Below are 12,765 nucleotides of genomic sequence, written 5' to 3'. Positions count from 1 at the left end.
TTTGAATCCAAGGGATCTGCTTACTTTCACTATACTTGATGTATCTTGCCATACAGCTCTTTCATTTTCTTTCATAACATGTATCAGTTTGGAAAGGGAAAAAATGGGAACAAATCAACATCACTGTTTCTAAAGATCTCCAAGATATATTCCATATAATATTATTCATATAATATTTTGCTCTAGTATTTGTAATGCAAATGAAGAATTATTGTGCATTAAACATTTACCCTCTGGGGTGTATGGATGGGTGATAGCATATCTAGATCTGTCATGGGAAACTCCAGGCCTTTTCTCCTCAGGTCCTCATAAACAGTCACAACCCCGGTCAGGTCCGGTGTACTACGAAAGGCATCAGCCCAGGACTATAAAGACAGAAAAATCATTACAGTTTTTCATTTTTAAATTCCTGTGTGATTTTTTTAAAAAAAGCATGAACATTATGATTCTGTTAAACATGCAAGAAAAGCAGACTATGCATCAAAAGCAGAGAACAGTTACCAGATTTGAACATTCTGTTGTATCCTGGACATTTCAGCTTTTAAAAGGTTTTTGGCTGCACGGGCTGGTCAGAGTCTAAATATTGGAATGATCTGATAAATACTAGATATATGATAACACTAGCAGCATATATGGCTGTTGGAAAACCTGATTTTAACTTTTTAAAAATATTTAATTTATTAAATTGGCTCGCCACCCATCTTATCACAATGTTAAGTTTCTAGCCCCTGTGACTGTAGGCTTGTAGCTTGTAAGCTCCTCTAACTGAGTTAAAAAGGTAGCTTCAGATTGTTGCCTGTGTTTTACCTCTTACCATGAACAGTAACATAATTATTTATACAAAATAAGGTCTAATATTATTTATAATTATTACTTTATACAAGATAAGGTATGCTATGCAAATTGAATACACCTACAAGGTACATACATGTTTCAGATTTCACTTATCTTCAGGAAACCAAGCATGGATAGAAAGTTTACTTCTATTTAATAAGCATAGATTGCATACTGGCATGAAAATAAACTAGGCTTGTGGTTTAGGCAAAGTAACCGTTATGATACATGGAGGGCCCTCTGAAAGACAGAAAGATTGACAGGGATATACTTACTTGGATGAGGGTCAGCACCTTATCATGTACAATGGCTGGAGGATTGTTTTTGGGAAGGATGGTTCGTACTAATACACCTTCTACAAAATCCTGGCTAGCAATCAGTATGTGAAAGCGATGGCCACAGTTTTTGACACACGTCTCAAGGACCTGCGAAGTCAAACAAGAGGCATTAGAAATTACTTCTGGTCTACTTGCTTTTTGCTTTTTCATTTAGTATTCTAGGTTAGAGATCACTCCTCTTTTCCAGGTATATCCTTGAGGTAAAGCACTTGCCATAATAGCTTTCTCCCTTGCTAACACCCTCCTAATGGAACAGAACTGCCTGTCACTCAGTTTGTCAATAAAACTTAATTGGAAAGCTATCCCCACTTACAGATGGTAAAAAGCAAAGGTGAGAGAGAAAGTGAAGGTATAACTTTATGTATAGTGGAAGTAAAAAAGTCTATGCACCCATTAAAATACCAAGTTTGAGGTGTAAAAAAAATCAGACCAAGAGAGAACAGAGAATAGAGCTGGAAGGTCTTTTAGTTAATCCTTGCTCAAGCAGGAGACTCTATACCATTTCAGACAGTGATGGGGCATCCACAACTTCTGAAGGCAAGCTATTCCATTGGCTGATTGCTCACGCTGTTTGGAATTTTCTCCTTAGTTCTAGGTTGCTTCTCTTTTTGGTTAGTTTCCATCCATTGTTTCTTGTCTTGTCATTTGGTGCTTTGGAAAATAGTTTAACCTCTTCGTGTTTGTAGGAGCCCCTCTAATATTGGAAAATCACTTCAGAATTTCCCCCACTTTTAATATAACATATAAGCTATACAATCTCCCAATTAATCATTTGTCTTGGCTGTGGGGTAGATGGCAAAAGAGAGACTTTTCTTACAAAGAAAAACATCCAAGCCCTGCTACCTTTTGCAAAAACCTATAGCATGTCTGACAAAAGCATGTGGGAAAAAGCCAAGCTGAAGTTTTTGGGTATAATTCCAAAAAGCATGTTTGGTGCAAAAACAATACCGTGCATCACCAAAAGTACACCATAGCTACAGTGAAGCACGGTGGTGGCAGCATTAGTCTTTGGGGCTGCTTTTCTTAGCTGGAACTAGGGCTTGAGTCAAGGTGGAGGGAATTATGAAAGTCCCAAACATCAGTCAATTTTGGCATAAAACCTTTAGGCCTCTGCTAAAATGCTGAAGCTGAACAGGAATTTCACCTTTCATCACAATGACCCAAAACATACCTCCAAGTCAACAAAAGAATGGCTTTACCAGAAGAATATTAAAGTTTTGAAACAGCCAGCCAGAGCCTGGATCTGAATCTAACCGAAAATCTTTGAAGTGATCCGAAGGGTGGGGGGAAACGGGCATAGGAGATGCCCTTGAAATCTGACATTTGGAGTGCTTTTGCAAGGAAGAGTGGGCAAATATTTCCAAGGCAAGATGTGCCATGCTGATAGGCTCCTACCCCAAAAGGGTGAATGCTGTCATAAAATCAAAAGGTACTTCAACAAAATATTAGTTTAAAAGTATGCACACCAGTGGTGGGTTGCTACTGGTTCACCCCGGATCAGGTAAACCAGTAGCGGTGGCGGTAGAAGGCTCCACCCACCCAACCAGACGCTTCTGTGCATGCGAGTGAACTGGTAGTGACGGGTTTTGAAACCCGTTCCTGGTGCACACTTATGCAGCTACATTATTCTGGTTTCTTATTGCTATTTTCTCCCTAAAAAAAATTCAGTTTGTTTTTAATTGAATTGTATATAGTTTATATGTTACATAACGGTGGGGAAAATTCTGAAATGATTTATTTTGATCTGATTTCTTTTACATCTCAAAAACGTGGCATTTTAAAGGGTGTGTAGGTTTTCTATATCCACCGTAACTGAGAAATTTGCACCCTACTCACCGTCAAAGCCAGCATCACTTCATGGAAATTCTTATTTCCCACAATCCTTTTCTTTATGGCTCGAAAAGCATCTTTGGGCCTAACAATAGCAAAGATCAGATAATAAAAACACTAACACTGAAAAACAAACAAAATATATGCTTGCAATTTGCCAGACAATAAGGGTCAGAATCAGGTTTCTTCTTTTTCAATTAGACCCTGGAATCACCTGTTGTGGCCCGTCAGCGGCCTGTGTGGATTGTAGCTGACTCTGATAGCGAGGAGGCTGGTGTGGTGTTGCACCAGCAGCCTGTGCAGCTGGCACTTGAGTCGGACAATGGGGAGGCTGGAGAAGATGTGGTGCCAGAGGCAGGGATTCAGCCAGGGCCTTCAGAACTTCCAGAAGCTCCTTTAAGTGAAGAGGACGAAGAGGAGGAGCCTCTTCTTGATGCACGGGTGCACAGAGCGGCCAAAAGGCAGGAGTGGCTCCTCAGGAGGAGGTCTCCTCGAGAGTAAGGCTTGGGGCTAATTGGCCACTCCCTTAGCCTATTTAAGGAGGAATGCCGACTGAAGCAATTTGTAGGGAACAACTTTAGTTCACTCTACTTCGCGTCTGGATTCTCTGCAAATTGCTTCTGGGCTTTCTGCCAACCGTAGTAAGATTGTTATTACTTTATCTTTGGTTTCCTTTAGGCTGTTAAGAAAGTTTCTTAACAGCCTTTGTTTTGAAAAAGACTGAGTTATTTTAGTAAATTAAATTTTGTACAAACTTTGTGTGTGCTGTATTCTTTGAGGTCCATAGCTGGGGCAGAACATCACCCAACCAAAGCACAAAAAGAGCAACCTCTTCTTCACAATACATTAAACAATTCTCTTCCCCTCAACACATATTTTTGTTCACATGAATTAAAAGAACCAAGACTCCTAAACTTAACGAAGATATATGAAAATGAGGCACTAAAAAGTGAAAGCAGATATTGGAATTGTTAAAAAAAAAAATTAACAAGTAACATTAACAGATCTAAAGAAAAATACATTAACGAGATAACTAAGAATATTTTTATTTTTTCAGATTTCAGGAAAAGCGTGTAAGATTGATTTTACTCTTGTGCAAAGAATTACGACTTAATAATGGAATTTTTGGCAGTGTTTGACAAAAACAGTGTTTGAGCAGTATGCTGCTTTTTGAAAATCATCACAAGACTCAGCGTTAAGCTGTTATGTTTTATTTCAATGCTCCCTGTTACACATATCACTTTTCCTGAGCTGGGTGTGTCTTTAAGGATCTCAGAAATTGTGCAGGCTAATGCAAAATCATCTGTGAACCTACCCAGAAAATGACCATTGACTTCAGCACTTGTTTCCTTACCCTTCTTCTGTCTCATTAATGATGTCACAGATTTCCATGTTAAGAGCCCAATCTTCATTCTGTAAGGAGCCATCAGTAGCTTTCTCTGCAGAAATGGAAAAAATAGCAACCTCTAGTACTCAATTTCCTAGGCAGCTTCAGCCATGGCTGACTCTGAGAGGTTTATATATCAAATACACATAAACGTGTTTGAAAAAAAAATAGTATAACAAGATCATCAACAGATCACAGATATTCACAGTGCACCAGGGAATAAATACAATTGAATTAAATGAATATATTCTCAAAACAGATCTATTCCTAAAGTCTGCTAATAGAGCCAGATTTTGATAGGTTTCCTAATCTTAGCAAGATTGGAGCCAGTCAGAGTTTAGGAAAAATATTTTAGAGAAGGGGAGGAGCAGTTGAAAAAGTATACTTTCTCAGTCCTTTCTGATGGGATTCCCTGAGAGAGGGAAGCCACATGGAGCTTATTCTTTCTGATGGTATTGAATGGACAAATACAACTGGGAGACAGTCCTCATGACATTTATCTGTTATATAGAATCATACAGAGCTTTAAGGCTGACAACCATCATCTCAAATTGCACACAAAAGTCAACTGGTCACCAGTGCAGTTCTCAATGTACAGATACACCCATAACTATTTGAACTGCTCCATTCTGGACCAATTACAACTTTCTAATGGTCTTCAACAACAGCACCATGCACACGGTGCTGCAACAGAAAAAATGAACCAAAGTGTGAATGGCTATAATGCGGCCTTCTGTTCCGGGAAAGTTTGCAGTTGATGCATTAATTGGAGCTGCCTACCTAGACCAGAATAGGCCAACACACCACGGCCAATTCAACAATTCAATTTATTTATTTAAAATAATTTAAAAAATATTTTAATTTTTGTCCTTCACATTTCATTTTGTTCCCCCTTTTGCATCTTTTCTTTAATGATTCTATTCCACCATTTCTTTGATATTAGTATAATTCTTGTCCTGTGGGAGTTGGCCGTGGTGAGTTTTTCTAGACCTCATAGACACAGCTTCACTTGCTCCTCAAATAGGAACTTTGAATCATAATTGAGCCGTTCAGAGTAATCATGATCTTGTACAAAATTAAAGATGGAATATCTCTTGTAAAAAAAATCTCTAGATGTAGGGCCCATTCTTCTTAGGACATACAGCAGGGACCAAGCCAGTCAGTTATGGTGCCTAATAATCCCTTTGTTTACTCCTATGAGACAGACACTATGTGTTTTGCTACCAGTCATGTGGTAACTCTTTAAAAATGCTTTTTAACTCTAACAAAAGAAAAATCCCAAATACTATAATAAAATGATACTACAAAAATCAAAACAAGAAAATGAACAGAAAAAGCTATACATATTAGAACAATTATATATACAACAGAACATAAACACTTAAACAATAATTAAATCCTGAATACACACAAATAAAGCGACTGTGTTCCTCCATCCCAGTCATTAGTCAGTGGCCTGTTGTTGAAAGCACTTTGATAGGTTTCTCCTTGTTTGCTTATCCAGCTTTTGGTTATAATAGTCTATTCTATAGCTGCCATCACCAGAGATGTACAGACTCAGGTAAACACTTGATTTCAGAGGTGTTGTAGAGGCAGTAAGACAGGGGTGTCAAACTCAAAGCCTGCGGGCCAGATCCGGCCTGCAGGGTGCTTAGATCTAGCCCATGGGACCACCCTGGAAACAGTGAAGGATTGGCCTGCAGTGCCTCTGCCAGTGAAAACGGAGCATGCAGTCCTCCCGAGCTCCGTTTTCGCTGGCAGAGGGTTGCAGGAGGCCGTCCCAGCCGAAAATGGAGCTTGGGAGCCTGTTTTCGCTGGCTGACTGCTCGGGCCGGCACAGGAGCCCCCGGCACAAGTGACGTCAAGCTGGCCACGCCCATCCTGGCCACGTTCACTCCAGCCTCCTGAGGTCAAACACAACCCTGATGTGGCCCTCAATGAAATCGAGTTTGACACCCCTGCAGTAAGGAGTTGGCAACATGTAGTTGCACTCTGCCATTACTTCTGTAGTGAACTGTAGTGAATGTCCTGAACTCGATATTTCCTGAACCTGAATGACTAGATTCACACAGTAGAAAAAGACATGGTGCCCATGCTGAATCTAAACCATCTTTGCCTATTTTGAATCAAATACTGCACCATTCTAATCTATGAATGTTTCTTCAGAGAAAATAATGTACACAATAGTCTTGTACAGTAGGCAGATCTTGTTCTCTCCACAATGTTGCTAATGCCAGGGTGATAACCAACAAAGCTGTTAGTGCTAATGTTTAACCTCGCAATCTGTGCAGTCTCAATTGCTTTTGGCAAACAGGTAAATTTAAGTTTAGAGGAGAGTACTGCTGGTATTAAAAAAAAACACTACCACCATCACCATCAAAAAGTGGATGTCTAGACTTAAACCAGTACTAGTTTGTAATAACAAGTAATTAGCTAATGGAAAAGAGGAGAAGTTATCCACAGTAATACAAGCAAGCAACAAACGAACAGGACAAATGAAAGGAAAAGAAATTTCACTCAGAAGAGCAGATTAAAAATGCCACCTATTTTTCCTGGGTGAATTTCTGTAATAAGGTGATAAAAACAGTCTAGCACCAGTAATTTAGCAAACTGAAACACTTAGAAGGTGCCAGAGTTTCTTGGGATTTCCAAGGTGTGGGTCAGTTTTTAAAACAATGAATACTATTAACTGAAAGCTGTGAAACCAATATGTTTAAAATATATTAGCTATATAAGAGTGATACATTGGAGATCCTTCTCCTGCCTGCTTCTGGGCAAATTACTAAAATTCTGGTCCCAGGTCTTTTGAAGTCTAAAGGCCCTGAAGTGTACTTTTTAACTGATTGGATAAGATAATAAAACAATACTTATAAGAAGCCACTGGTAGAAAGTATTGCATTATTAGGGTGTTGAACCTGAGTGTCACAAATATGCTATTACTAAGCAGCTCCATCCCTCCGTCATCACTTAGAAGGTTTAATTTATCAGATTTAGGTGTCACTTGATTTCACAATACACGTAGTAGTGGGATTACTACCTGGATACATAGTGCTGCATAAAGATTATAAACTGAAATTGAATTCCAATACTCTGAAAATTTATGGTTCAAGAAATGACTAGGTCTCTGATTATAAATCATCTTTTCTCACTGGGATTCTTCTATGAAACCCCAGGGTTCTGTTTAGTTTTAGTTTTAGTTTTATTTGATTTGTATACCGCCCTACTCCCGAAGGACTCAGGGCGGTGAACAGCCAAGCAATAAAATACATAAATACAAAAATTTAAAAAACCAGTTAAAATCAAATTAAATCATTTTGGCCCAGACAAATTAAAACACCCCAATAAATGTGACAGGTTGTTAGGGGTTCCATGAGTTTGATTGAAAAAAAGGGTTTTTTAAACTTCATGTATCAAACAATACTAACTGTAGGTATAATTTTTACGTAGGAGTTCCCCGAGATCTGCAAATCCTGCAGGATAAATAGGCTCAGGATGTTCTAGATGAAGCTGTACTTTCTTTGAAAAAAATAAGAGTACAATATACCTCTTGTGCTCCTGTTGCTTATAGTGTCAGTAGTATAAGGTAATCCAGACTAAGAAACAGATACCATGTGTATCTAAAGCTATTTTTTTTTATGAAGACTGGTATCTTAAGATGGGTATCAAGACAGAATATTACAAATCTGAATGTGCTTCTCCATTTTTTTCTATTAATGTGAATTAGGGGGGCATCTGTGTGAGAGGTTTTCTTAACACTTTCCCATCATCTGGGCTAAGTAATGTTTATCTCCTTGTTGTCCTAGTAATGGAGCATTCCTCTGTTCATTGAGGTCATTTTCTTTTTTATTTACTATAATTTTATTGAAGTTTAAAAGGTCACCTTCTTTACTCATGCCCCATATAGGTGCTAGGCCTATAGCTGACCAAGTATGCCTGGTTGCAACACTTTCTGGACTGGAATGGCCTGTCTCTAATGGTCTCTTAATAGCTAAACTCCAATCTAGATTACAGCATAGAATTGTGAATCTGCCCTTGAAACACAACAAGAAAATTGCAGTTAGTGCAAGAAGAGACAATAAAGCTGTTATTAAATAATCTTCAGAGATTACATTACTCTCTATTGTTACCGGTTAGATTATATGGCTTTAATACTGATGTTCAAGATCCTTGTTTAAAATATTTGAGCCATGTCATTATGCAACTATATTATTTATAGATGAGGTATAAAATTCTCAAACAACATAAGGAATAAGGGCCAGATCTACACATTCAGTCAAGTTACGTAACAGAATTGACCATTTCACTTCAAATTATATATATATGTTTGATATCTTTTTTTCTGGGAAAAATTATCCATTCAAAATTGTATTGAGTTACAAACTCACCAAGAATCCTTGCCAAGCCAATATATCTTATTCTGTGTTCCTACATGCTTTATTGGAACAATAATATTGGCCAATTCTTATAAGACTTCTGTAAGCATAACACTGAAAATTGGTAATCACTGTGTATTAAATCTATGTCGGTAGGTTTAATATAAAAAAAACATTTTTCAGTGTTATGCTTATCAATAATACACAAAACTGGAAATAAATCAATATGATAGGACAAATTGAGCTATTTCTAAAGATATAAATTATAGGCTGAGCATCTTAAAAGATATTCCAGATGGCTTACAGTCCTAGAATTTCCTGCTGATCTCCTGTCAAATTACTAATTGGATCTGACCGCATGAGAACAACTACGGTCAACTAGGTATTGCCATCTGCTGAAAGTTCTTTTTAATATCCAATTTTGATGAAAAATATAAAAAAAACAGATAACATACTTCGCTTCTAGGATTTAGCAGAACACTTCTGCTAATTTAAATTTAACAATTTAAAAATTGTCATTTCCACTGTTAACACATTAGTGTCCTTTCTGAAGACAGAATTGCCACTATCGCTTCTGGAAACAATATCTTCCATCTAAGCCACTGCCACCAAAATGGGGCTTTCTCAATTATCTCCTTCCCATTACTAACTAAAGACATGAGGGCCAATAGTTGATGAGTTTGTATTTGGATACATTTTGAAAGCAGCAATTTATAGAATGATAGGGTTGGAGGAGACATTGGAGTCCAACTCCATGCCCAAGGCAGGAGTCCTCATACCATCTTGGATAAATGTTTTTTTTTTGAAAACCCCTATGTGGGTCCATGGAGCACCCATAACTCAGGAACCAAGCTCGTTTGCTCTCCAAATTTAAGAAATACAGAACATAAGATAGCAAGGAAGATAGCCCATGGCAAACTGATATTATCTTCGCAACTTCTTCCGTTTCCTTATGATTGTGCATTATGCTGCAAATGAAAACTACTGGCCTGATTCTATCTCATTCTACGGTTCTCATGTATGCCTGTGCTGAACATTCTGTTGAACACCTCTTTGGATTGAGACCTCATAAAAAAGCCTCATCTTCTTTTAAAAACTTTTTTCCTTTCATATATCAGTGACATCGATTTTGAGTTATAACATTTCATACGTTTTTGCATTTGAAGTGGGGGAAAAACAAGGGCAACTGAATGTTACTCCTTTTATGAAGCTTTTCTAAGACATAGTGATGTGAATGATGTACATGCTAAATTCAGCTTCGGAAGCTGTAATTAGAAGAATCAACAACTCAGAAGTCTAACTCAGGCCCCACAACTTTTATATGGAATGAACAAAGCAATTTAAATCTCACCTGACAACAACAAAAATTCTAGTTGGAAGACCACAAAACTAAATGTGCCAGCAAATTCGATATTCCAAACTGGTAATATGTGTGAGTATTGCCTGAGTTCTTACAGGCAAACTTAGCAAGATGTATGTTAGCCTGCTACCAGGGTGTGGAGATGTGGCAATGTATGACACATCACTAACGTGTTAAGAATTACCGGTTTTGAAGGTTTTGGATTCCATGGACTCCAATATCATCAAAAACTATTATCTATTTTTTTCCACTAAAGACAGAAGGGGATTTATCAGTTAATGCTATTAACATTTATTACAGTCTAAGCACATTTCAAAATATGGAGTTTAAATTATATTTCAAGCAATTATATTGGGTGAAAACCGAGTTGAATAAAATGAAGCAAAGCACGAAAGTGGAACAAATTTATATCTTATTTGGTTTCAGTTGATTTTAATGTCTCTTATCTACTCCAAGTCTAGACTTTACCCAGCATTATGAACAGCATATAGGTGCATGTGAATTTAGACAAATATCTTATTTGGAGAGTTTAACTTCAGATTTAAATCAGAAATATATTTTAGTTAAGTCACATGGGATTTTTGTGAATGAAACAGATCATGATGCCACAGGGAAAATATATACCTGTAGAATAGTGAGATGACTCTTGTGTAGTATGCTTTTTTACTTACAAAACTATATGCTTGCATGGTTATATAATACATATAATACATATCCACCAACCCTGGCAATGTCTCCTCTTTCCATGCAATCTGACAGAAGAAGCCCAAAATCAAGAAGTGAATGTCATGCCTTAATTTTTAAAGACTATCTACAGCACTTTTCCTCCAGATAAAGAAGGATGAATTTAGGAAACAATGTCACTATTTTCTCACCTAACAGGCGTTCTTGACCACTGTATAGCATTCATTGCTGAAACCTGTTCTAAGATCCTTAAACTTAATTTAGAACATATTCATAAAAATAAGGAAAAACCCCATTAGATCATTAAGTGTTCTGTGTTAAACATTAACAAAGATTAAACCTAGCAACCCAGGCATAGCTAAGGACAAAAGGATGCACAATAGGTTAATAAATGTTAATTTTGTGAATTCTTAAGCCAGCAACAGAAAACATGTAGCTCTGCAAACATTTGAGAACTACAGTTCCCAGGAGCCCCAGCTTGTATGACGAAAGATGAGCAAGGCTTCAAGATGCGATTCAGCAACAGCAGGAAGGCCACAAGCTCCTGGTCAGTGACTTAAATGCTGTGTCTGCTAAGAGATAGATTTTCCTCTCCTTAGGACTGAACTTTAATTTATTTAGTGTTCCGAACAGCCATTTAGTGTCCCCCAGTCAATGCTATCCCCTTGGGACAGACTGAAAAATTCCATGCACCTAAGGAGAGATGGAATTTGTAGTCCACGGTCTCTGGTGACTGGGAAGACCAGAGGAAGAAAGCATTTAGGCCTCCGCCCATTCAGAGTTTGCCAATTCGTGCTTTTGCGACATGAGTTATTTCCTCAAACTCGAAAGCAACTGAAGGGCAGGCTTGGAAGGTCTTTTCAAAATGATCTCAGCTGTTCGCAGGCAGCCCACTCTGAGGGAGCGACGAAGCCTTCCAGGGGGCGTGACGTTCGCACCAGAGGCGCGTCCTCTTTAAATAAGCAAACTTTATCCCTTCTTCGAGACCCCACTCCATACTCTTACCGCGACAGGATTGGCTTACAAGGTCTACCCTCCCAAGAACCCGCCTCCTCGATCATACCCCATTGATCAGCACGAATTGTCTGTCAGAAGAATGTCCTATCCCCAGTGGCCTCCGTGGTTTATAAACTCCGCCCCTCCCGCGGTTAGACACTGAGTTGAAGTAAAATCCGGAGTTTAAAGCTACAGTTACGCGAGCGGTCGAAGTCGGGAGACACGGGGAGGGTGGGGGGGGGGAGAAAGTGTGGTAGAGGAAGCGTAACGCAAAAATCAGGCGGCAATTTACCAATGCGCTGTCCGACCGGAGAACTAAAAGGATTGCCGAGAAGAAACTCCATCACCACCTAGACGACCGCCACGGCTTAGCAGAGATCAGCTGACAGGGCCAAGGGTGGGTCACGTGACCGCTCTGAGCTGCAGGGGGCGTGGCCGGTTCTTTGCCCTTGTGACACACCCAGTAGCGTAAGCGCCTCCTTTGCGAGCGGAGTTTTAACGCGGAAATCTGACGGAGGAAGCGAGTTGGCGGGATGTGGGCGCAGCCCGCTCTTAAACATCTTCGCCGGCAATGATTCGCCGTTCTATTTCCGAGGGAGGCATTTCCTTGCAAGGATGCTTGGGAGCTGTAGTCTTTTCCCAAGGCTCTTGCTTGCAGGGAAGGGTTTGTTACGGGATGACAGCGAGCGGCGACGGTTGGATGAGGCCATAATTATAGGTCGCAAATGGGACCCAAGCCGCTCCCAGTCATCGCAGTATTGGTAGCTTCCGCGGAGGGCCTGCTCGGGAGAAAGCAGCCTGAACGGACTCCCATTTCGCTCTGCCGCAATCGAAGCCCTATGAAACCTATCCCTAAAAAGGCGCTTTGCTGCCACTAGGGCCGAGCTGAGGTATCTTCCATTCCCCGATGTCTTCCGCTTGTTTTTCAGTAGCAACGTTTAGGTAATTATAGATGCCAAAGTG

At 39.2% G+C, this 12,765-nt stretch overlaps 1 protein-coding gene across 2 annotated transcripts in view; it reads right to left on the bottom strand.

Annotated features, from left to right (window-relative positions):
- TOM1 (target of myb1 membrane trafficking protein) overlaps positions 1 to 12,726 on the bottom strand; it is a 28,196-nt gene extending 15,470 nt beyond the window's left edge. For both annotated transcript variants that reach the window (XM_034403145.3, XM_034403146.3), the window contains exons 1-5: positions 12,095 to 12,726; positions 4,357 to 4,441; positions 3,009 to 3,087; positions 1,110 to 1,259; positions 231 to 365 (exon numbers count right to left, since the gene is read on the bottom strand). In XM_034403145.3, the coding sequence (XP_034259036.1) occupies positions 231 to 365; positions 1,110 to 1,259; positions 3,009 to 3,087; positions 4,357 to 4,441; positions 12,095 to 12,146 (501 nt within the window). In that variant the 5' untranslated portion in view covers positions 12,147 to 12,726. The remainder of the gene's footprint in view (positions 1 to 230; positions 366 to 1,109; positions 1,260 to 3,008; positions 3,088 to 4,356; positions 4,442 to 12,094) is intronic.
- Between the last annotated feature and the right edge of the window lie 39 nt (positions 12,727 to 12,765).

The sequence above is a fragment of the Pantherophis guttatus genome, chromosome 7, assembly GCF_059756535.1.
Source record: "Pantherophis guttatus breed Tessera chromosome 7, ASM5975653v1, whole genome shotgun sequence".
Classification (NCBI taxonomy): Eukaryota; Metazoa; Chordata; class Lepidosauria; order Squamata; family Colubridae; genus Pantherophis; species Pantherophis guttatus.
Note: the sequence above shows the minus strand (reverse complement) of the source record. Positions and strands in the feature narration are given on the sequence as shown.